At 53.7% G+C, this 23,838-nt stretch overlaps 10 protein-coding genes across 10 annotated transcripts; 6 read left to right on the plus strand and 4 right to left on the minus strand.

The window, feature by feature from the left end:
- Positions 1–16: 16 nt before the first annotated feature.
- On the plus strand, positions 17–2,273 carry CC84DRAFT_1147262 (uncharacterized protein). The gene is made up of 2 exons (XM_018176586.1): positions 17–226; positions 278–2,273. Exons 1-2 carry the CDS (start codon positions 178–180, stop codon positions 2,191–2,193), a joined length of 1,965 nt encoding a protein of 654 aa, XP_018034935.1. The 5' UTR covers positions 17–177; the 3' UTR covers positions 2,194–2,273.
- Positions 2,274–3,741: 1,468 nt separating this feature from the next.
- On the minus strand, positions 3,742–4,882 carry CC84DRAFT_1165010 (uncharacterized protein). The gene is made up of 3 exons (XM_018178621.1): positions 4,808–4,882; positions 4,461–4,728; positions 3,742–4,407 (listed from the first exon to the last, which is right to left on the minus strand). The coding sequence occupies exons 2-3, from the start codon at positions 4,710–4,712 to the stop codon at positions 3,850–3,852; spliced, it is 810 nt and encodes a 269-aa protein (XP_018034936.1). The 5' UTR covers positions 4,713–4,728; positions 4,808–4,882; the 3' UTR covers positions 3,742–3,849.
- Positions 4,883–5,385: 503 nt separating this feature from the next.
- On the minus strand, positions 5,386–6,535 carry CC84DRAFT_797946 (uncharacterized protein). Its single transcript, XM_018187444.1, has 3 exons — positions 6,305–6,535; positions 6,138–6,257; positions 5,386–6,084 (listed from the first exon to the last, which is right to left on the minus strand). The coding sequence occupies exons 1-3, from the start codon at positions 6,466–6,468 to the stop codon at positions 5,469–5,471; spliced, it is 900 nt and encodes a 299-aa protein (XP_018034937.1). The 5' UTR covers positions 6,469–6,535; the 3' UTR covers positions 5,386–5,468.
- CC84DRAFT_796079 (uncharacterized protein) lies at positions 6,282–7,540 on the plus strand. The gene is made up of 2 exons (XM_018187442.1): positions 6,282–7,469; positions 7,517–7,540. Exon 1 carries the CDS (start codon positions 6,516–6,518, stop codon positions 7,410–7,412), a length of 897 nt encoding a protein of 298 aa, XP_018034938.1. The 5' UTR covers positions 6,282–6,515; the 3' UTR covers positions 7,413–7,469; positions 7,517–7,540.
- A 712-nt stretch (positions 7,541–8,252) lies between these two features.
- CC84DRAFT_1176776 (uncharacterized protein) lies at positions 8,253–8,874 on the plus strand (the record flags this gene model as incomplete). The annotated part of the gene is made up of 2 exons (XM_018180242.1): positions 8,253–8,406; positions 8,558–8,874. The coding sequence occupies 2 exons, from the start codon at positions 8,253–8,255 to the stop codon at positions 8,872–8,874; spliced, it is 471 nt and encodes a 156-aa protein (XP_018034939.1).
- A 1,000-nt stretch (positions 8,875–9,874) lies between these two features.
- On the minus strand, positions 9,875–11,358 carry CC84DRAFT_1094236 (Di-copper centre-containing protein; the record flags this gene model as incomplete). Its single annotated transcript, XM_018174553.1, has 7 exons — positions 9,875–10,134; positions 10,236–10,503; positions 10,550–10,720; positions 10,773–10,859; positions 10,909–11,021; positions 11,075–11,124; positions 11,222–11,358. 7 exons carry the CDS (start codon positions 11,356–11,358, stop codon positions 9,875–9,877), a joined length of 1,086 nt encoding a protein of 361 aa, XP_018034940.1.
- Positions 11,359–17,079: 5,721 nt separating this feature from the next.
- CC84DRAFT_1165013 (uncharacterized protein) lies at positions 17,080–18,839 on the minus strand. The gene is made up of 5 exons (XM_018178622.1): positions 18,489–18,839; positions 18,416–18,439; positions 18,208–18,360; positions 17,895–18,155; positions 17,080–17,829 (listed from the first exon to the last, which is right to left on the minus strand). Exons 1-5 carry the CDS (start codon positions 18,588–18,590, stop codon positions 17,416–17,418), a joined length of 954 nt encoding a protein of 317 aa, XP_018034941.1. The 5' UTR covers positions 18,591–18,839; the 3' UTR covers positions 17,080–17,415.
- A 40-nt stretch (positions 18,840–18,879) lies between these two features.
- Positions 18,880–19,584, plus strand: CC84DRAFT_1165014 (uncharacterized protein). The gene is made up of 2 exons (XM_018178623.1): positions 18,880–19,073; positions 19,125–19,584. The coding sequence occupies exons 1-2, from the start codon at positions 18,969–18,971 to the stop codon at positions 19,311–19,313; spliced, it is 294 nt and encodes a 97-aa protein (XP_018034942.1). The 5' UTR covers positions 18,880–18,968; the 3' UTR covers positions 19,314–19,584.
- Positions 19,585–20,351: 767 nt separating this feature from the next.
- CC84DRAFT_1259941 (uncharacterized protein) lies at positions 20,352–21,058 on the plus strand (the record flags this gene model as incomplete). Its single annotated transcript, XM_018184951.1, has 1 exon — positions 20,352–21,058. One exon carries the CDS (start codon positions 20,352–20,354, stop codon positions 20,973–20,975), a length of 624 nt encoding a protein of 207 aa, XP_018034943.1. The 3' UTR covers positions 20,976–21,058.
- Positions 21,059–22,271: 1,213 nt separating this feature from the next.
- On the plus strand, positions 22,272–23,737 carry CC84DRAFT_1093664 (FAD/NAD(P)-binding domain-containing protein; the record flags this gene model as incomplete). Its single annotated transcript, XM_018174526.1, has 2 exons — positions 22,272–22,518; positions 22,596–23,737. The coding sequence occupies 2 exons, from the start codon at positions 22,272–22,274 to the stop codon at positions 23,735–23,737; spliced, it is 1,389 nt and encodes a 462-aa protein (XP_018034944.1).
- Between the last annotated feature and the right edge of the window lie 101 nt (positions 23,738–23,838).

Raw genomic sequence — 23,838 nt, forward strand, 5'->3', positions numbered from 1 at the left:
CTAATGCATTCCGCGACTGAGTCAGCACAGAGTGGTGCATGCTGCAGCCTTGGCACGGCGCTAGCCGCGGCCGTTGAAAGTGACGTGCAGGGGACCCCGCTAGATCGCCGCCGCAGCCTAGAAAGCCGTGATTCATTGTTTGCGCCGCTCACCACCGATCCTCGCGTAAACAGAACGATGGCGCAGGTGCAGAAGGGAGAGCATCTGCTGCAGCGCCCGCTTTACGGTAACTGGGCCCACATTCGGCGCGAGTCCTCGGCCCGCTAATTCACTGCAGTGTTCGATCTCCCAGAGGAGCTGCTCTCGACCCTCACGCTCAAGATCCAGCCAAACCAGATTCCCCACGAGGAACCGCCGCAAAGACCGACGCCTGCGAGCGACGCGGGCGAGCGCCCTGAGAACGAAGATGGCAGCCCCGCGAAAGCAACGTCTTGCCACCTGTGCGGGCTCAGCTTCGCGACGCTCGCCGACCAGCGCAGCCACGTCCGCTCCGACCTCCACGGCTACAACCTCAAGCAGAAGATAAAGGGCCTGAAGCCAGTTGGAGAGGGCGACTTCGAGAAGCTTGTCGGCGAGCTGGACGAGAGCATCTCTGGCAGCGAGTCTTCAGAGTCGACAGAGGACGAGGAAGAGGACGGAAGCAAGCCCAAGGAATCCACGCTGAGCGCGCTGCTGAAGAAGCAGGCTAAGATTGCGGACCCGGAGTTTGACGAATTGTCATCCAATAGGAGGCAACGTGGGGCAGGGAAGCCGCCTTTGCTCTGGTTCACATCGCCGCTGCTGCCGGACAGCATGTCGCTGGGGGTTTACAGGGCGGTTTTCACCGTGGCAGAACAGGAAGAGGAGGCACACCTTGTCGAGTCGTTGCGAAGGAAGCAGATTGCTCCGGCGATACCACCGAAAATCAAGTCGGAAGGCGGCGTACCCTTGCCGGGGAGTGATATCGGACCGCACTACTTTCTGTGCATGATCGGAGGTGGCCATTTCGCTGCCATGATCATCTCACTTGCGCCGAAGAAGGGAAAGAATCATGCGGGAGTGGACGAGCGCTCAGCGACCGTCATCGCTACAAAGACGTTCCACAGGTACACAACTCGTCGGAAGCAGGGTGGCTCACAGTCGACAAGTGATGCCGCGAGAGGCGCTGCGCACTCGGCTGGTTCATCGCTGCGTCGGTATAACGAGGCCGCGCTCACGAAGGAGGTGCGCGACCTGCTAACGAGCTGGAAGACGATGATCGATACAGCTGATCTGCTCTTCATCCGGGCAAGTGGCACCACCAGCCGGAAGACGCTGTTCGACAAGTACGAAGGACAGGTGTTGAAGAATAACGATCCTCGCAACAGGGGATTCCCATTCACCACGCGACGAGCGACACAGAAGGAGCTCATCCGCGCTTTCGTTGAGCTCACTCGTGTCAAGCAAAGCACCATCGACGAAGCCGCACTCGCAGCACTCAATGCACCCCAAAAGGAGCCAGCAGCGCCCGCGCCGCCGAAGCCTCAGAAACCGCCCAAACCCTCCAAAGAGGAGGAAGAAGCCACTCTTCATACCTCTCAAATCACTTCCATCATAAAGCGCTCAAAAGTGCCCGCCCTCCTCAACTACCTCAAAACCAACAACATCCCTCCAAGCTTCAGATTCGTTCCGGAAAACTTCCACACGCCAACACCTCTTCACCTTGCAGCATCTCTCAATTCCGCACCGGTAGTCCTAGCATTACTCACAAAAGGTGGCTCCGACCCCACGCTCATGAGCGACGATGCCCGGACCCCCTTTACCCTCGCTGGCGACCGTGCAACCCGTGACGCCTTCCGTCTGGCGCGCTTCGAGCTCGGCGAATCCGCTTTCGCCTGGGACGAGGCCGGCGTGCCCTCCGCTCTGTCCAAATCCGACCTTGAGAAGCGCGAGGCGCGCGAAAAGAGCGAGAAAGCCGCCGAAGACAAGGCCGAGGCTGAGCGGCGGAAAGCGGAGACGGAGCGGCTGCGGAGGGAGAGCGAGGCGGAGGATGCGAAAAGGCGGGAGACGAAGCTGGGCAAGGGGAGGATTGTAGGGGTCCCAGAGAAGAGTGCGGGAGAGCGGAGGGAGGAGGAGGTCAGGGGGTTGGGACCTGAGGCTAGGGCGCGGATGGAGAGGGAAAGGAGGGCGAGAGCGGCGGAGGAGAGGATGAGGAGATTCGCGGGGGCGAGTTGAGTGATGTAGGTTAAGATGAGAGAATAGCTTGCGCTAGCGAGTCTGCTGAACTTATCAAGATATAGTTCGCTTGGCTTTCCACATAATCACACAAGTGCAGTGAAGGTTCAGCACCGCCGCATAATCACCCAGATTTGCTATCTGCTGCACACAGTAGCCAGTTTCATCTCTAATTTCGGGCATAAGGCATGTATAGGCTAGCGATGGGTTCAGTGCGGGGTCAGACGCCGGTATGGACATGTCTCTGTTTCCCGTGCAGTTGGTAGGCCTCGCTCTTTTCACCATTGCATGGTACACGATCACAGTAGTGGTATGTACTATGTTCGTAATGACTGGATGCGAAGTAGCACAGAGACGCGCTGGCAGGATGAAGGGTATCAGATGTGGGTGATCGATTTATTGTGCCAAATGAAAGAACACGTGCCGTCGAGGAAGCACGACTGCTAGTCATCTCTACTCTAACATGTATGCTCACCCGTTCCGATTGTGGACAGGCTGTACTGCCATCGTCTCAACAGAATCCAAATCACCACTCCACTCCGCTCCATACCCATCCCTCCCTAAGCCCTCACCACCATCCCCGCCAAAGCCCCCTCAAAGCATTCACTCCACTGCATTATCGCCGCAATAATCGGCATCCACTCCACACTGCTTTCCCCAGCCTCTTCATCTACCTTCGTCCCAAAGAGTGGAACCTCGTCCTTCCCAAAGCCTACATCGTGCCAATCCACCATCTCTCTCGCCTCATCCGACAGCTGCAGCGAGTACCGTGGCTCTCCTTCCTGCTCGCCCGGCTTATTGACGCTCGTCAAAACAGAGATACGCCACTTTAGTCTGGAGCGCCAATATCATCTTCCAACGCGAAGCCAAATGTCACTCTATCAAGGTAAGGCTGAGCCTCAGTTCATGCGATATATAGAGGTCCACTTAGTGTTCAAAGAGTTCCCAACAGAAGATGGGCTGGAACGAGCCGTATTCCGCAGCAGCACGACGACCGTCAAATACCACATTCACAACTGCCGCTGGGCGCTTCCATCGCACGTATCCATGCAGAGAGTGAACCACACGCACAGAACTGCACCGCATCGCGACGCTTCGGCAGTGGGATGTCCAAGGGGCACAATCGCGAGGCCCTGATCCTTGCACCGAAGAGAAAGCTGTGAGAAGCGCAGAATTTGGCCTCCATCCGCCACAGACAGCGTTTGCTTGCAATGGAAAATGCAATTCTGTGTTCAAAGGTTTCGGCTTCAACAGCATTCACGCGTCGTTCATTGGTGGCAGAGTTGACGTGGACACGTTGGAGATTAGTATGGAATGGATGCTAACAATGCTGGACGCATTGCGCACGCATGTTCAATGGGGCAATAAAGCTAGGGGTCAATAAGGAGCTTATAGAAGAGGGAGACATTGGTTGATGCAGCGAGCCCGGGCTGGAAAGCCAATGCGTTGCGGGAACAGATGAGGTTAGAGAGGCCGAGGATTTAGTGGGCGTGTGGGGAGGGAGAAACAGGTAGAGAGGGAACAAGTGGTCGATGAAGATTTTTGGTATTTGGCTCCGTACATCAATTAACATGTATAAGTTTCAGTACTAAGAGACGAAGAGAAATTACATACAGAGCATACTATACACACATGTCGCACCTCAACCCCGGTTCTTTACGACCTCTTCTTCGCCAACTCCAAATGCCACTCCATGACCTTCGCGAAAATTCCTTTTCCTCCGCTCTCTAACACATCTCCATGGCACGGAATAATCCGATCGAAATCCCACTGATGGATCTTGCTCACACTCCTGCTGAACCCCGCCCGGTCCCGACTGCTAATCCCATACCAAATCGCCCTCTGTTGCCCCTTCCCCGACGTATTCGTCAGCATCCCAAAGATCTTGGTCAAAACGCCGCTCGTCGCGGAGAGGCCCGTCTTGCTGTACTGCTCGGTGGACGGGTAGTTGAACATGAGGTCGGCCTCGATGAGGGTGCGCGTGGGCTTGTGGTTGAAGACAATTTCCTTGTTGGTGTGCGCAGGGACGTACTCCCACTCGAATTCGCGGTCGAAGTCGGGGTCAATCGAGGTCACGGGCTTGTCTTTGGAGAAGAGGTGCGCGAAGGGGACGGCTTCTTTGTTCTGGGATTTGCGCTTCTCGGGGAGGCCTTCCGGGCCGAGGACTTGGGCATTCGGGTAGGCGGCGTGCCAGGGGCCGAGGAAGATGTGGTGCTGAGGGTAGGGGTCAGTGGCTGCGTTGTGAGGATCCGGAGGGCAGGACGTACTTCAATGTCGAGCGCGGTGATGTACTTGACTTCGCCCATTTCGGCGACCTTCTGCTTGACTTCGTCTGTGAGCGCGACGGGCGAGAAGACAGCGAGCGAGCCGTTCTGCAGGCGAACGATGGTGCCGCGTCCGCCGACCTTTATGCGACCGAAGCGCGCAAAGGGAACGGAGAGGGTGGTGATGGTGCGCGGGACGATGTCCCGAATGACCATCACCTCGGCGGGATTGGACGGTACGAGTTTGGAGGACATTTTTGGAGATATGCTGCTGGTGAGGTTTGTCAGAAGGAAGCAGAGTCAAAAGTGCGGAGCTGTAGGGAGCTCGTGCTTGGTAGATGTTCACGAACCCTGAGATCGCGAGACAATGACGCAATGCAACAGATCAGTAGGTCAATCACAAAGCACGAATCAAATACTAGCAGCTAGATGGGGTGAGCAGAAAGTACACAAGTGCGCCAGCTGGCAGCGCAGCTCTGATGTGATATATAACCCCCGTGGTCTGGTCATGTCAGGCTGCAGGGTAGCTCGAGCTTGTGTTGCGTGATGCGTGGTGGTGCGCAAATACAGCAGACGTCGAATGTCCACAGCCGAGGCATTCCCATTGGGCGCCCGATGCCTTGTAAGCATCCAGGGCTGGCCACCACATCACGAATTTCAAATTGCATGTGTTCGTCCGAAACGGTCCCCGCGACGGCGGTTTGATTGAAGATTTTGTCATCTAAAGCATTATTATCGAAGGCTGGTGGAGCAGAGCGGAGCTGCTTTGCCATTCTGAGGTGCTGGAGATTATCGAAGGCCCTCGGCATGTCCTCGCTCGCGTCGAACACCTTATCCAGAAGCATTCGGACCTCCGTCTTCTGTCTGGCCTTGCCAAAACGGGTATCAGATAATGGTGCGGGCCCTGCGAGTTGCTCTCGCTGACTTCGTGCGCAACGCGACAAGCCGCGCAATGTGTGTGCTTCTGGAAGTGTGCACTGTATTTAACCCAACCGGTGTTTTTGGAATTCTTCATTCTACGGGCCTGTCAAACGGCCTGTCGTTCTCAGCACTAAGCTCTGCTAATAGTCCTCCGGCGTTTCTCTTTTTAGCATCGTCATCCAGCCGCGTCTGGATGAATTTGCTCATCTCTTTGACCTTCTGGAGGGCGAGAGTTGTGAGGTTGAACAGCGCATAAGGCTCCACGGTTGCGCCTCCATACTTGGCAATCTGACACACCTCACCATGTCGGTTCATGGTGATGATGACTTCGCCGTCGCGGACTTGCTCTTCGGCGAGGTTTGCATCTACCAGAAAGAGCTCGCCTTCCTCGAAGTAGGAGAAGGTTACGCAGAGCGGCTGGTGTAGTATGGAGAGGGGTATCGGGTCGCGCTCGCGTATGCTCAGCACAGTTGCTTTCTCGCCTTCGACCACAACGTCTGGTCTCCGGAAATGCTGCAGTGCAGCCATGACTGCAATACAGGATGCGTCGATGAGGCCGCCGTCATGGTCGATGACGTGAACGTCTGCGCGAAGGGCGAAGCACTTGAGGCCTGCGATGATGCATAGCGATTCAGTGTCGAGGGCATTGGACCGGCGGATGGCCTTCTCGAGGATTCGTGAGAGCACTACTTCTGCGTTGGTGGGCCTGGATGCTCGATCAGCGATGTTTGAGCATATCTGCGAGGCGCAATGACTGACCGGCCGACTTCGAAGGCGGGCGATGCCATGGGAGAGAATTCAGTGATGATCTGGAAGACGCCATCGAACTTGCGCTCGGGCGCAGGAGTCACCACATCCACGGATATTCGTGCAATTACTCTGCTACGATTAGCATGGAGCAGGCTACGCCGCCCGAGTAATCGTACCGTGTCTTTCCTAGCTGTACGTCTGCAACACCATACTCGTCCCCAAATGTTAGCTCTAGCGCGCGGAATGCGTCGAAGGCGCGGCCGTCGAGACGGATCTGTTCCTTGAGAGCATCTTGGATGAACGCGCGCTCATTGACGGATATCTGTGCTTCTTGAGGCATGTTTGCCTCTCATCAAAGCAGCAGCGTTGCGGTGCTGCAGGAAAGCTATGCCATCAAGAAAAGATGGGCGGGGTCGGAGAATACATCCACCGCCGTCTTGGCGTTTGCGGCCTTTTCATGATACCGTGCAACCTTCACTCTGCCTTCACGCACGTAACACACAACAACGCGAGAGACTCCCGAAAACCGATCGTCGCGGCTGCGGAAGCTACACACTACACAATCACAACATGACGACCGCCCACCGACCGACGTTCGATCCCGCGCGCGGCAAAGAAGCAGCGCGCGGACCCGCCTACCACCAGCGCCTGCTGCCCGCTCACACCTTCCTCAAGCACAGACAGCCGGGACAGGGCGGCGAGGCCGAGTCGACCAAGCGCGACCTCCGCGCCGAGCTTCTCGAGGCCGAGGCGCGCCATTTTGCGAAGAAGAACGGCACCTACGTCGAAGACGATGCGGCGGCCGACCCCAGTTCCGCGTCCAAGCGACCGATAGAGGCCATCGAGGCAGGCGAGGAAGACGACACAGACGAGGCAGACCAGAAGCGGCGGCGGATTGAGATGCTGGAAAAGTACCGCGATGTGGATGCAGACGACAGCGACGCGAGCAGCGAAAGCAGCGACGACGACGATGACGACGACGAAGATGAGACGGCTGCACTCCAGCGCGAGCTCGAGAAGATCAAGAAAGAAAGAGCGGAAGCGAAAGCCAAGGAGGACGCGGCACGCGCCGCAGAAGAGGAGGAGCAGCGCGAGATCGACGTGGCCCGTGGCAACCCGCTGCTTAACAAGGGCGACTTCACCATGAAGCGCCGCTGGGACGACGACGTCGTGTTCAAGAATCAAGCACGAGGCACCGAGGACAAGAATAAGAAGAAGGAGTTCATCAACGACATGCTCCGCTCCGACTTCCACAAGAAGTTCATGTCCAAATATGTCCGCTGAGTGGGCTTGATTTTCTTCTTCGTTTTGCAAACGTTCTATTGAACAAGGTTGTGGTCAGTACGTGCATCGCCATCGTTTTGGTCGTTGCTGACGAGTCATCGCAGCTCGATATCCCCGCTGAGGTCAATGGCTGAATTCTTTCTTCTGCTTGCGTGCATAGCGCAATTGTTATTGGCGTTCGGGAGGACTTTACATGCTCACGTGAAGCATGGCGCGTGGGATACCCCGGATATGCATGGGTTCGCAGGCTGGTTGCGTCAGAGGGGCCCTTACCTTATCAGCGATCGTCGGCGCGCTGCCCTTTCGGGAGCCGAACTTTTGCTCATATCGACTACACTTCAGTACCAGTACGCGACCTTCAGTCGCATGAAACAAAGGAATTCACAGAAGAGTTAACTCTATCATTACCAAGCCCTAGCCTCCATCCGGTTTGATTGAAATTCGGGATTCCAATCCACAGTCTGCACCCAATCTTCCAAGCCTAGATCCCATGCGATAAGCACCGCCAGGCAAGCTTCGCTCACCAATGCCGACCTGCGACCCCTTGTCCGATCCACAGATGTATACGCTTCCCAAGCTTGGCCTTTGCTTAGCACCACAGTCTGGAGTGAATGGATCAGCGCGCGCAACGCACACCCCCAGCTGTGACGCCATGTGGCTCTTCCCCAGATACCAATCCCCAGATGCATATAATGGGACATTTTCGGCTCGATTCTAGTACCACTTTGACATTCCTCTACGTGTTATTCATATCCCAGCCAGATTAGCCTCCACCACGTCCCTAATTATTCTGTACTTAATCAAACCTACCTATTCCCACACACGCACAGCTCAAGCACCATGGCAGGCTACGGCAATGTCAACGCGCCCGACCTCTCCCCCTCCGACCTGGAAACCCAACACTCAGAAACCCGCTTCGGCCGCGACGACTCCCACCCTTACTCCAACCCGCACGAGACGTATGGCAGCGGGACCACAGGCGGCGCTGGCTTCGGTACTACTTACCCTTTCCTTTTGAGCCTTCCGCCCCGTCCTAATTTCACTCCTACCCTACATATTCTTTTACGTTCCTTAACCCTGATCGTGCCCGTTTCCATATGTTTTCTCCATCGCACCCCTCTCGTCCTTGTGACCTTTGCTAATAGAACCACGAGGCAACAAATCCGCCTCCGACGCCCCCATCGACACGGACAATTCGCACTTCCGCTTCGGCAGCCACCAGGACACGTCACCGTACAGCGGGGGCACGCGGCACGGCAGCGGCAGCACGGGGGGTGCGGGGTATGGGAACAAGACGGGGAGTTTCTCTAAGACGAACGACTCTACGCTAGGGAAGGTAATAGAGAAGGTGGGACATGTGGTCAAGAACGAGGGACTGGTGGAGAAGGGACATAAGAAACGGGTCGAGGCGGGGTTGGGGAGGTCGGAGGGCGAGTTGGAGGGGAAGTATGAGGCGAACTAGGGAGATGCGATGAGATTGGTTCTTTATGTGCTGAAGTCTAGGTTATATATTCCGCTACGCTTTAATGGATGCTTTGATGTCGCCGCCATGCACTTCCGATGTCCCAAGTCGTTATGCTGCTCGTCATGTTGAACTAGTGTACTGCTGATGCGCATTGCGAATGGTGGTACATGAGACCTCGTGGGCTGCTCGTACTGCACGAAGATGATATCGACGCGGTAACTAGAATGCGGTCATACGAAAACGCATGACAATTTTTTCCAAAGACAAACGTTTGCTTGCATTGGATATACCAGAAAGCCCTTCAATACCACCGCATGATTGTCCAAAGCCACAAGTTTCCACATAATGGACAAAAATCGATTCGATCCATGTTGTTTACGACGTCTAGTGATTTCGTACGTGTCGCATGTGCATGGCCAGATATGGAATGTCCTCCGCCAGCATCGTAACATTTGGACGAAGGTTTCGAAGGACACTCGTGTCTAGGCTTCATGTAACGAGTTGGTAGAGCTTGTCGTGGCCAGGTATCCATGTGTTACAAAGCGGTCTCCTATATGTCGGGACGCTTTGCCACCACTGGAGCCTACATGCGCTACATCCTGGCGGCAATTCAAGAGTCTATGAATCCCTCCTAGAAATCTGAGTTTCAATGGCCAGAGACCAGACCATGGGAGACGAGGCGAAAATTTCTGCTTCAGTTGCGTTGTTCGACGTAACATTGCAAATCTGGCCCTCACAAGTTCTCGGTGAAGTCTTTCTTGCTCGAACAGGGCACCGAACTTGGAAAACAGCAGGACTGGTCTTTCTGTGCTGTTCATCGACAAAGGGAACAGGGTCTCGCGAACGCACGCAACATTTGCAGCACTGCTACAACACTCCAACCGCGAACCATTGCATTGTAATGTATACACACCAAGCCTCCCTCGCTCCAAACCACTCTCGTCGGAATCTACGACACATACAACCCATACTCATCTCCAGATGACCACACCCCCGACTACTCGTAGACGTAGCAAAACGGGCCTGCAACCGTGCTAACAAGGTCCTTAATGGCGTACTTCTTCCCATCGACATTAAGCACCTCGAGGTCCACGCCATCGTTCAGGGTTGCTGCTTTCCCGCCACCCATCATGCTCGTACCGCCCGCAATGACTTGCTGTCGCTTGGAGAAGTCCTGTGTCTGCCAGATGTACCACACGCGGTCGACCATGCCGTGGTGCAGCCAGAAGGCGGGGTCGCCGGGGGAGACGTAGAAGTCTGGGGCAAGTTAGTCAAATGATTCAAGAGAGGAGCCAAGGGGAAGGAAGTAGAGCAGGTGAGGATAATGTGGTCTTCCGTCCCGGGTAGGAAAGACTTACCTGAACCTGGGTCACCAGAGATGGTGAAGTGGCCAGCGGGATGCACGCCGGTGCCGGACTGCATCTGGTTCTGGAAGTTCCCGATGGTGCTCTGGCCGCTGATCAAGGCTGCGATCTTCGCGGTCGTCGCGTCGCGCTGTGTGAGATAGCCCGAGATGTCCCGCTTGATGCAGCGCGGGTTGTAGCCGTAGCCGTCGCTACGGGGGTTTTTGGGTGGCGATGTATCGCCAAGGGCGGCCATGGGGCTGTATATAGTAAGCATATACGACTGGAAGTAGGGAGGATCAAGGTGAATAAACATGCCCTAGGTTGACCTTCATGTCTTTGAAAGGCCCGCTGGCAATGCAACCGCCACCGTTGCCGGCGGGCTTCATGCCGTTGCTATTGTGGGTTACTTTCTCTCCCTGGCCGCTCATGCTGGTCTCGCTGCCGTCGAAGATGGGCGACGTTTCGGGGCTGGATGCCCATCTGCCCCAGTCCCAGTACTGCAGTCGTTTGTCAGTGCGAGCTCGAAGGAGGGCTATGTGTCCAACATACAGGCTGAGTGCCATTATATCCGCATTCTGTTCGGAGAGCCTGCTCGTATGCGAACGTAAAATATCGGTGCCACGAGAGGAAATTTCCCTGGATGGAGTCAGATACTACATTGGCGGTGAGTGAGTTCCAAACGTACGGTGCCGTGTATGGACATCGTGTTCTTCATGTGGATGGCGACAAAGTCATCGTACCGAGACTTCGCTCCCGGGTACGATGCGGCGGGCAGTTTAGAGGGTGCCTTGGTGATGCCTGATCCACGTTCAGTTATAAGGACATTCTTCTACTTCTGGAGGCAGCCTCACACAAGACTGCGGCAATGTATGCCTTCTTCTCTGCGGCAGTGATATCTCCCCTTCAAAATTAAGTCAGTGACCTCGAAGCTTTTCTCTGAAAAGACCGCATACCATTCTTTCCTGACCTGCAACTTATCCTTTGTACAAGTCGTCGACTTCGCAACTTCCGCATCTACAGCAGCCCTCCCCTTGGCCTGCAAATCACTCACTGCATCCGCCGCACAAAGCGCACTCAGTAAGCTCAGCGCAACCAGGAGGGCATATAGCCCCCGCAGTGTTGAGCCGCCAGCCATCTTGGAGAAAACGAGGTATCCAAGCCACTTCGATTAACACACAACATTGTGTTGGAGAAGCGCTGGGCCTTATACCATGCAGGCCATGAGTAAGCGCCCATAACTTGGGGCAAGGTTGTCGGAACGCCCAACCGGCTGAGTGCCGACAGCATGTGCAACTTTGGAGAGCGGATAGATGAGTGCGTTATTGCTGGGTGTAGGGGGTAAGCATGCATGCAATGGCATACCTGTGGGCCGCACGCCAACAATGAGATGGCACCGAGAATCGGCAGATGCGAGATAATCTAAGAGAAGCTGGTAGCTGCGGGGAAGCTGTTGGAGAAAGTAGAAGATCAAGGCACGCGGAACTGAACCATATCGTCCCGACGCGGGATTGCCAATGATACCTTGGGGATGTCAGCTCGAACGACGGAACTGTACGCCAGGACCAAGAGATCGTCCCCAGCACTGTGGGTTGAGTCTCCAGTTCGTTCCCCCCAAAACTCCCCGACATTTTGAAATATTCTTCGGGCACGAATCGGTCACCGCTTGGATCGGCATGCGTCGTCGTTTACAACGCCAAGGCCAACGGCCTTGGCCTTGACCAACTTAGAAATTTTTCTTTGATCCAAGATGAAGCTTAATATCGAGAAGGCAGGGAATGGAAACGGAAGCAGAGCACGAGCTTTGCGAACGTGGTGGCGTCGAACCCTTGTATAGGAAGGATGGTGCCGATACTGTACCACTAGCATGCGTATACGAATTGGCCGGAGTGATAGTTGAGTGGGTGCTGTTCGCTTGTGATCCTAATCACAAATTGGTGAGTTCAACACCAGGAAGGTAGAAACCATATGTTTCTACGGACATGGGCAGCTTTACTGAACCAGACTATCAATGGTGTTCATGAGAATCACGAGAAAGATCTTGAAAGGTTGCAAACATTGCAGTGTCGTGCGAAAGCGGTGACACCACGTTTCGAGCCTCGTGGCAAATACATTGGAGCGTCCACAATTCGTCGAATCGCAATCTCGCATCATTTTGCCGGCAGGCGCCCTCGTTTATTCCTGTCAGCCGATGCAAGATGCCAAGGTAGCCGCACTGAACACGAAAAAAAAAATTGCATCTGAATGTCAGCCTGCAGCCCTCTCAAGCTGTGCCGCAATGCAGAAAGATGAGGTGGTGACGGGAGCAAGGGTCACTTGGGCCAAACCCCCTACTTGATGGCTCTTACCAGTTCTAAATGGGATATGCGGGACCAACCATTTGTTTGATAGTAGCGTTAGACGAGCTTCCCTCACACAATTCTCTAGCTGCGGAAACCTTGAACAGCTGGCAGGAACACTTCCGAGCCTCGAAAATGCAGCATTCGTTGCAAAGGTGAGATTGCCTTCTGGCCGAGCGCCGAACTCGAACTGTGGTCGTTGCAATATCCCCGCAATTCGAAATTCTGGCTGTCGGTGCACGATCTTTGCGGGGTGAGATTGCTACGCAGCGATTAATTGGCCCTTGCAATGCTGTGCAACCGAGTTACCCGTTCAAACAATTGTCTGCTTGGGGATGCTAGGCGCAGTTTTGGTATGGCGCCTCGTGTGTTAATATTCGATGTAATGGAAACAGTTTCTACAGTGATCTTGATGAACCCCTAGTTAGATCAGGGTTAATGTCGCAGGTCTAAGCTCATTTCCATTTTGGCAAGTCAATCGGACGCACTGTAGGAGAAGAGCATTGAATAGAAGAACTTAAAAGCGAAATGCTACAACGCTCTCACAGTCATCGAAAGCAACATAGATATCTAGCAAAGTTCCTTACGATCCCCCAAGGCATATGGTACCCCGATAGAGTGATTGCAGAATCTAAGTCCACCGCTGGTTTACCAGCTTATGTAAGCAACACTGAGCAGACACGTGTCAAACATGCATCCATGCTCTTCCCTGTGGCAGGGATGGACCTGCTGTTTACTTTGACAGTATTATTTCGAAGCTCTGCCCGTGGTATCTTAAGTAAAAATTTGATCTCAACATGTCCGTGGCAACTTTTTCAAGATTGCCGCGAGAGCTGCAGGACACGATTTGGTCTGCGGCTGTATCCATTCACTTTAGCTAGGTGAGTACCTACATGTATACCTGTTGATCGATTTTTATGCCAGCGTTAATCGGAGGGATCCCTGGTTGACAATGGCGTAGTAAACAATACCTTCGCTTCGGAAATAGCCACTTCCAGAAAATGTATTCACAATAGCAACGAACATTAGAATTGCCGAGCAATTATAGGCGCTGAGGCGCTGCCTGCGTTTTCCGGACGGACCAAAAAGTACAGTGGAGCACCAGCTGACCACACCATACCTATCTCCTTGGGTCGAGCGCTTGCGACAGGTGCTCATGGATGACGAAGACCTACGACGGGGTTTGGTTACTTTGATGACCTTCCGTTGTGGGCTGAACGTTTGCGACGGTTTTCCATCAACCAAGCCTGCCCACAGTTTGCATGACCCCTGAGAGTGCCTTTGGATTTGCACTTTGACATTGCATATACGCAAAGGATTTGGAGAAGTTTATGATTCGGCGACTGAGAAGCCACCCTTGATATACCCATCCCCTGGTCAACATTTCGCTATCTCGCTTTGGAAGATGAACCTGTCGTAGTCTCGTTCGGGCTCCGAATAATGGGCAATCTGTGCATACATATATTCGTCCTGCCGGTCTGATCTGTTTCGGTAAGGAAATCGTACAATTCTAGGCATAACTTCAACCTCTACAATACTGATAATACCGCCTGATCCGGTGACGGTCGTGGCCGCGATAGGTAGGCACGAGAACTGATACTAACTTACTATCTTAGTTGCCTCGCGCTCCCAGTCTCCGGTGTCTTCCTGTATGATGTATATCAAATCGATCCATATGAATGTGATTCCCAGTCTGGAGGGCATTTGTGCAGCGTCTTTGAACAAGGGGGTAAGTTCCATTTGTGGACATCCGCTCTTGTTACAACGTCCAACTCTACATGCATAGTTGGCTAAAGTTGTGTTTGCAGCAGCCGTTTTGAGGGCCCATCTGTGACTCAAAATCATGTATCTGCCTCTTTGACTACTCGTTTCTGTCAGGCGTAGCTCTAGTCTCCCATTTTCTGAAACAATCTCGATGCATCGAGTGGGCAACGGGGCCTTTCCAACGTCGATTGATTCATATTTTGACAGAGTCTTGTTACGATTTGGATGATTGATTTGACAAGTCTTGTGCCATTCGTGAATTGAACCCAGGTTATATGCAGCCAACGTGTTCTGAGTAACCGCGAGGTAACCCCTGATGTTATGGGATTCATTTGCCGATTCCCCTGCGTTACAAGTGAACTTCTATACATCGGGCTTGCAATTCTCGACAGTTTACCTGTTTCGGCGGCAAGATTGATGATTCAATGTGCCCAAGCCAAAGGACAGGGTCAGTCATTCACCGGACAACCCTAGGACATAAGTCCCGGGATTCGTTCTTACCTGTTTCTAGTCCCGATCAGACTTTCATAAGATGCTTTATTTGCATCTTCTGTGGCCTATAGTGTCACTATTCAGAACTGTTACTACACAGAGCCTAGCAGACTACTCCGAACTCAATGCAGTCCCCATCTTTCTAGGTTCTTCTCTTTGTGCGCATTTGTTTCTGCATAACAACTATGATCGGAGTTGGACGTTTTCGAATGAAAATTCGCTGGAAACCCAGATCCTCATGCTGCGGAGCAATGGAGAGGGCTCGAGACACTGGTGGGCACTTCTGCGGTCGATTCAACGATACATTCCGTCTCTTTCACTTATTCTGGCACCACCCGGTAGATCCTCATCGCAGCGGTATTGTAATTTTCACATTAGCTCTACCTAGCATTATCATGAATGCAGTTGGAGGTTTTTGGATGAGCAGAATCCACGGAGTAAACGACGACGAACGGACCTACTGGAAATTCCAAATGGGCTTCTTGGGCGTGGAGATAGCAAACGGCTTATTGCAAGGCATGCTCATTGTCAGTAGGTTATCAGGTGCAGCGCGGGACCAACTTCCACCAAGATACGAGTCCATACACCATACCACAAAAGGAATTTGCCGGCCTTCTTCAACTAGGGATATAGCACTAATTGGGTTGGAAAGACGGAGACGTTTCAGCGCAGATCGGACCGGCATACAATGATAGAAGTACCATCGTCAATGAGATATTGGGGTAGTTGGATTCGCGATCGACAATTCGTATACACCATGGGCATGTATGCCTTCGTACTTTTCGTCATTATATCCACCGGTGTTTGTTTCGTACAGCTAAGTTTCGATACGCTGACTATGCAATGGGGCAAATGCTAAGTGCGCTCAACGCTCGTTGATTAGCTCGCAAAGCTCTGGTTCTAAGTTTGTTGGTTTTGTCCGTAGGGAGTGTATTCTGAAATCCTCTAGAACGATCACGACAAAACTTGGTATATTGAGCTTCATTGTCTCAATAAAAAGTTGCGTCGCCTTGGATCGAAAGCTTTTCCGTCTCATACGGCTAGATGTTCTCATATCGACAATGACGAATATGGGCATGCTTGCTACGGGTTTCGGATTCGCTGGAAGCTGGAAGTGGAGATTTGAACTCAGTATCTCTGAATTGACACTGAACGCAGTTGTTGTTTTGGTATTGGACGGTCTGCTAATAGTAGCGTTGTACCACCTCAGAAACATGGCCTGAATTCAAAGTTTCTGCTGTAGCAGCAATGAACGAATCTTAATCAGGTATGTCTTTCTGAACGGCAGGCAACAGACTCGGTCGAGGCGAGTGAACGACGGCAGCCAGCAGAAGTGGCATGCTGATGATTCTGTGGCAATTAAAGGTACGTGTAAGATCCGTTTCGCATAATTCTCGACTTCGCGTAGAGATTCTTTCTTCCAGCTCTGAGGTCGTCTGGAGTACCAATGCGTGCTAGCGCATCCCGTGACGTCGCGCTGCGCCTAGATCACCGCGTCGCTCCACGTCTCCGACCTTGCACCCACCCCATGCAGCGAGTAAGTCCACCGGCCCTCTCCCAACCTGCATCGTGCTTCGAATCGAGCCCTTCCAAGACCCTCGTTAACTCCCGTAGATCCCTATGACTGAAAGCCCCTCCGCCAGCCAGGAAGCCCAAGCGGCTTAATCACCCGCGCGGCCGCCCATGGCTGGAGGCGCCCTCGCAGGCGTCTCAGAGAACAGATATCAGAGGGAGTGCCTTGTCTCGCAGGTCAAGCACGCCACTCGCTTGCATGGTCCCCACCAAACATCGATCCCCGGCCCGCAACCGCCCCCGCCGCGCATTGAGGAAAAAGTAAAAGGGTCGAAGCAGTGCCCATGCGGGCCGCTGATGACGACTTACAAACGTAGTTTTCAATCCGAGCGTCGCCTAAGGGTGTGTGCGGGGGTGACTGGTTGTCTGTTGTTGCGCGCGCCGTGGTGGTTTGAGGGGTGGTCGTGGGTGGAAAACTTTCGGCCTGGAAGCAGACAAGTGCTGCGAAGGGTCAAGGGTCCGGTGATGATGTCCCTGATGGGGCATTAAAGCCAAAGTTGAGCGTAGCCTGGTGATGCTGAAGCATGAGAGTGCGGAGGCGGAGCCGTGGTTGCGGTTGAGAACAGCAGGAGAGCTAATCTGAGGACCAGTAGATAGAAGACAGCGTTTGTGTTATCAAGAGTCGATTATTGCTGGGGACAAAGGTCGTTCGTGGATTGTGTCGGCACATGATGGATTTAATAGAGATGGTTAGCTCCATACATGTATTCAATACACTCTCACGTACCTCCACTACACTACTCTCGTATTCACTCGTAGTACCAGAAAGTGAACATGTAAGGCTTGACGTCTTCAATCGTAGGACAGATATATGAACAGTGACGTTAGGAGAAAGAAAAACGCTATCAATGCCGTCCAACCAACTCAGACAAACAACATCATCCAACCTTGTACATGATCAATCCACCAACACCAGATCCAATGCTCATCCAACCTCTGACCCATCCAGGTCTCTTGCGTATGCAAAGTCGAGTCTTGTTTGGGTTTCGTGCCCACCATGAACTGACAACATCTCATCGGGAGCACGTCTAAAACCTGTCCCTCTGCCTGGCGCGGTAGACGGTGAACCCAACGTATGCTCCGGTAACGGCCAGGCCGAACATCACAAACTTGAACAGGAACCAGCTCCAGCTACCGCTGCTCTCCTTGGGCCTCACTGCGCTGCTAGCGGTCTTCTTTGCGGTGTTCGACGACGATTGCGAGCCGCCCTTCATGTACAGGTTCTGGGTGCGCACGCTAATGATATCGTGGTTGTCGGACAGCTCGCCTGTCTCAGCAGAGAAACCAAGATAGGCCACCGGAGGCACTTTGTAGTTCTCGATCTCGAAGCACTCAGTCCATTCGTCTTCTTGCTTGTACTGGAGGTCTAGCTTTAGGGACTTGTCGGCAAAGTAGGTGAAGCGGGCTTTCGTGGGAATTCCGGCGTTACGGATACCTCTGGCCTGTGGAAAGTGTTAGAACGCGTCTCATCTCCGCATAATCATGTAAGATAGAAAACTGTTCGTACCGAGCATCCGGCGAGCTCGTTCGCCTTGCCGTCGTTGTCCTTGTCGTACGGCGTGCTCCCATCACCGGTCATAGCCATAACGTAGGGAAACACAGTGCCGGGTCGGTTGTTCTTGTACGTGTCGAAGAAGACACCCAGGCCTTCGAACTTATCGGCGGCGCCAAAAACGTTGCCCTGGGTGGCGCGCTGCTTGGTGAGCCACATTGCGAAGCCATCGCCGTAAAGGTTGCCTTGACCGGAGATCTTGAACTCAACCATGATCTATACGCGTGAGTTGGTGATGGTGGTGGACAAGGGGTGTGACTGCATGTACCTCCCAGTTGGTCGCGGTCAGCGGCACGCGCGAGAATATCCAGCCGTCGCGCGAGGGCTTGTCTGAAGCGAGGCGAATGTACTTGTCTGTGCGGATGATGCAGTCGCCGCCAAAGTCCCACCAGCGGCTTTGCATGTCCGAGTCGAGGTATGGCTGTAGCAGATCAATACTGAGTCCTCCGAGTGCATCGTATACGAGCCGCGCTTACAGTCTCGAGACTATGTGTCCGCAACTGCATCAATTAGCAGGTGCTGGTTGCATCTCGACAGGCCCATGCTCACAGTGATGGCCTTGACGTCTGGGTGCTCCTCCAGCCCCAGGCCCAGCGCGCCTGTAAAGCTCCCGGCCAGCAGGCACAAGCTCGTCCATTGCTTCCCGAACATGGTGTCTCGTCTGTCCTTGCGCCGACACCGAGACAATGTCTAGCCGCTCTCGCGTCGAATTCGGGCCGCGTTACGATGCGCGGGGAAAGAATGGAAGAAGGCTAAGCTTCTGCAATTGCTAAGAAATGGGCCCGGCGGCTAGTCGAAGAGAGGAGGGGTCGCGTGGGTGGCGGGCGACATAGAAGACGGGGTTGTGAGCACTGCGTTGCGGAGAGCGTGGCCTTTCCGCGAAGCTCGTGCGCCGCTGCCGAGGAAGCGCCGCCCGCCGGGGTCCTTTGACGTCGTGTGTCGACACTTTTTTGCGACAAACACCACCGCTGCTACAACGCCAATTCTGACAAGTCAACCCTCCCCCAAACCCATCCCCACATTATCGCAATGGACTCTTTCGGCGGAGCTCTTGGCGGCGGCGACCCCAAGTCGCAGATCATGCGCCAGGTCCAGCAGGAAGCTGCGATGCAGAATGCGCGCATGCTGGTCGAGGTTCGTCTTCGAATCTGAATGCAATGCCAAGCCCAAGCTGACTGTATGTAGAAACTCAACGAGCACTGCTTCGACCGCTGCGTGCCGAAGCCCGGCGCTTCGCTCTCCAAGGGCGAGGAGGGCTGCTTTACCGCTTGCATGGAGAAGTACATGTCCGCCTGGAACACCGTCTCCAAGACCTATGTCGCGCGGATACAGAAGGAGTCACAGAGCGGCGCCGCGCTTTCCAACACCTTCTAGACGGGACTTGATGGAATTGACGAGGAAGAGACGGACTCGAAGGCAGCCAATAGTGAATGGCTGCGCAACGAGAGGAACCGCCGAAGCCTGTTGGCTGGACGGCAGCATGGAACGATACTTGATTGTATAATAAATAGGCGCATGTGCGCCAGATGCGACATGCTTAGAATACATGCATTGGAACGGCGGCATGGGGGCTGTAAAACAATGTACGATACTACCGGTCTGCGCATAGATCTCTGGAGAATGATAAACGCGTACAACACGAAAACCATCAAATCCCTCGTTTGTGCAGTCCTCCCGATTCTGGCATCGCATGTTCTGGTCTTGTTTTGGGGCTGAACGCAGCCTTCCTGTGTGTCTGCTGGGAGGGCAAATTCCTTCAAAGTCTGTCAAGGTGAGACGCGCACGTTCCGTGCCAACTGATGAGGCTCTAGTTCGATGGCTCGTCCAAGACGAAGCTCAATAGGAACGACATTCACGAACTCCTAAGTATCGGGACCTAGGACGGCGCAACCAAGCGGCAGTCCTACGAGCGTCGGCCACCTGCTCATATCGCAACACACAATCCACTGAAGGTCCGATCCACCCAAACTGCACCACATCAACACACCCTGTCACCCATCACCATGCCTCGCTCGCTCCCGTGGACCGATACTATATGCGTCTGCATTTACTTCTAGTGGGTACCGGCCTATGCGAATGCGTCTACTTCTGGGACTGCACTATGAAGGAGCTGGCGGAGTTGATAGGCGAGGAAGCCGAGGGCATCTCTACGTTGACCGGTTGCGGCTCGCATTACAAAGCGTATTATACGAAGAAAGAGTAGATTGGGCGTTGGAACCCCTTGTGGAAGCAGCGAAACAGTCTCGTTCACGGGCCAAGCTCATCCTGTTCCACGTCGATGACCCGTTCAAGGCGAAACTCCACCGAAGACATTTTGAGACATGACTACAAACCACCGCACTATAATTCAAGGTTACACTCCTTGTAGATTAACAAACTTCAGGAAGCACAATTGAAGAACGAGCCTACACCATGGCCCGCTTTTGCGACCCTTTACCTCAAAGCGAGCAACTCAGCCATTCTCCCGCTGGTAAATCCGTTTGGAAGGCATGTTTGGTCTCCCTACAAGCGACCTCTCAGCGTTGCCACTTCGGCAATCCAAATTCCAATTTGCGACTGAAGCAACCTGACAGCACAAATATCCCACGGTCCATCCCATCTCATACCTTACCCAAGCCCGCCGACGTTTCCGCACACGTTCCAGCACAAAACTACTTACTCCCTACTTCGCAAACACAAATGCCACCTCCCATGACCAAACCCGCCGACCTCTCCCCCCGCTCCTCATCCCTCCACACCAGGCCCTCCCTCCCCTACGTATTCTTCCTGGTAAAGCAACTCGTCCCCTTCACTGACCCTGTCCGCGCCACACAAATGTCCTTCAACGACGCGACAACCGCTCACGCCGCGCTGCTGGACTACGTGCGAAATAACCATCCATATCACCGATCGATTGAACCGCGTGCGGGTGTGAGGAGGGGAGGTGGGGGTAGGGTTATGGAGGGGTACATTGCGGAGTATGAATATAGGGATGGGGATTGGATCGATGAGGAGGTGGTTGGGTGGGTGTGGGTTGAGAGGGATTGGAGGGGCTGAGGCGCCGTGAGAGATATGTTGGGTAGTTCGCGATGGTGGGAATGCTGGGGTGGAAGATGGGGCTAAAGATAAAGATGAAGATGGGATCGGGGGAGAGGGAGAGGGAGGAGGCTTGGGAATGGTATTCTTAGTTTTACCGTATGAAAAGTATCACTTGGCACAAATATGAGCGAAGTAAACAGCTTGAAATTTCAAAGGACTTTGGTCATTATCTGGCTTGATCGACGAGTCGCTGACCTACGAACATTGTGCGTCACAACTCTGTGTACTGGATGCGGCTGCGACAAGTCGCTATTAACGCTTCATAAGAATAACTGTCTCCCGGAATAACATATTGAAGCGACTCGTGGCTATGTCAAAAGTGATGTCAAACAAGATCAAATGCGTGTGCATCCCCCTAGGTACGACGTATATAATTGTGCAATAGTTTTGAGTCGCTTATGAAAAGCAACCGTCTCCGAACCATCCTCGTTACACTCAGCTCCTTTGCTATGCCCACCCACGACGAATGTCCTCGGTCTGAGCACCGTTTGAATACTGTACCAGGGGACGGAGTTAGACGTGCAAGTAAGAAACTGTTTCCCGCAGGACATATCCGTCTCCATTGCCTAAGACTAGGCTCTTGATGAATCCGACAGTCGGCGCCACCAGTCACCATATGATGCAGGTGCGGAGTGTGTGGAGGCTGCTCCGCGTCCAAGCCACGCAGCTTCGGCAAAAGATGACGTGCTGTAAACGGTATGCATGACGGCAGAATTTTGTTGGAGATGGCATGCCGAGGGAGCGGACGCGTGGATCACTTCGCTAACGGGCAGCTGGTGCTGGCTCGATATTGCTCTCCCACCTCACGCACCACTTTTAGATAGCTGTAATCTGTCAACAAGACTTCCACAGACGCATGAACGCGTTGCAACTTCTGCTCGGTTCTGCATGCCTTCTCCGCACTGTGCGTTGACTCGTGAGACCGGGTGCCTAATTCCACTCCTCGACGCCGAGCCACTGAAGAAATTATCTGATCCCGCTAACCCATTTAGCGCGATCTGATAATCCCGACTGTTACTCAGACCCGCAATGCCTAACCGTTAACCGTCTATCCCGAATCCTTGCGCTGTGGTCCGATTGATCGAACGTGCCTGCGTGCTAATTACGCGCAACGCGGTGTGTCACTCCGATGCCGGTGGGCACGTCTTAAAAGGCGCCAACCCTCGGCATTTGCTCGCACCCATCAATTGATCTTATCAGATCATCTCGCGTCACTTCACCCGATCCTCCTTTCAGCTTACATATCTTACCAAAATGAGGTTGCAGGCTATCTCGGATGTCTTGAATCCTATCTCGCCCCTGGCGAACCTCTCGCTGTCGGCGCCTCATCGCGTGCTGGTCATTGGGTGCGCTTATGGTGGACTCTCGGCTGTTGTTAACCTGCTCGACTGCGACAAAGGGAAGGCGCGGCAGAGCTACTACCCTGATGCTCCTGATTTTAAGGAGAAGAGGAGCAGGAACGGTGTAGAAATTACAGTGCTCGATGAGCGAGATGGATACTGTATGTTACGTGCCGTTGCCTGCACTGCTTTGTGGAAGCACAATTCATGCTATTCCCGTGCTGATCATGTCTTCAAGTCCACTCCGTCGGTGCACCTCTCGCACACACAGTTCCAAAGCACACTGTGAATATGTGGAAGCGTTTCTCACAGACGAACGAGCTCCGCTCGGAACGGAACCTAAAGTTCAAGCACGGTTCGCTCAAGCGTGTTGATCCCGAGGCCAAGGTTGCCGAGTGGCTGGACCGCAGTGGGGAGACCCAACACCAAGCGTATGACTACCTCATCATGGCCACTGGACTCAAGAGGCACTGGCCTGCTGTTCCCAAATCTGGCTCATACGAAGAATATTTGAAGGACGGCAAAGCTTTCGTCTCGAAGATAGTGGGTGGTGACCCTAGGAAACCACAAGAAGGCCGAAGAGTTGTCATTATCGGCGCCGGAGCCGTGGGCATTGAGTTCGCGGGCGAGATCAAATCTCACTATCCCAGCATCAATGTTACGCTCATCCATTCTCGTGACCAGGTCCTCTCATCTGAGCCGCTGCCTTCAGACGTGAAGGACAAAGTCAAGGATATACTCATCGAGGAAGGCGTTGACGTCGTCACGGGGAGTCGGGCTGCTATAACCGAGCTGCCTAGTGGAGAGTTCGAAGTCAAGCTTGCCAATGGGAACGTTCTCATCGCAGACTTCGTCATCGACTCAACGCGGAAGGGCGAGCCAACGACAGATCCCCTGCCAGAAGCGTGCCTGAACAAGGATAAGGAGGTCAAAGTCAACCTAGATCTTTCCTTCCAAGACACCATCCCTAACGCTGCCTCGCACTTCGGTGTCGGCGATGTTGTCGAATGGTCCGGAATAAAGCGCGCCGGCTCTGCCATGGTCATGGGTCAGACCGCTGCTCACAATATCTACGCTGCCATCCTAAACTCAGAAAAAACACATGGCTCGTCAGGAGAGCAATACAAGCCCCTGAAGCTCAACAAGTGGGAGCCTGTCATCGGTATCGCCATTGGCAAGCAGTGCCTCACGTGGGGCGCCGAAGCTGGCATGAAGTATGGCGTCGAAGTCATGCAGGGCTACTTTGGCGACGACTTGGGATGGGCGGGTAACTTGAAGTACATAGGGCTGACAGACGTAGAGGAAGAGAAGGAGTCCCAAAAGCCAGAGGCTGTCAAGATGGGCCCGGTGGGTGTGCAGGAGATCAGTGCTGCGGCATGATCATGTGATATTTTCCTTTATCGGCGTTTTGACCACAGGCAAGGGATGAGATAGGGGCGGCTTACGACTCAATGTTACACCAGCATTCCGCTAATAGTCAC

Source organism: Paraphaeosphaeria sporulosa (genome assembly GCF_001642045.1).
Source record: "Paraphaeosphaeria sporulosa strain AP3s5-JAC2a unplaced genomic scaffold CC84scaffold_6, whole genome shotgun sequence".
In the NCBI taxonomy this organism is placed as follows: domain Eukaryota; kingdom Fungi; phylum Ascomycota; class Dothideomycetes; order Pleosporales; family Didymosphaeriaceae; genus Paraphaeosphaeria; species Paraphaeosphaeria sporulosa.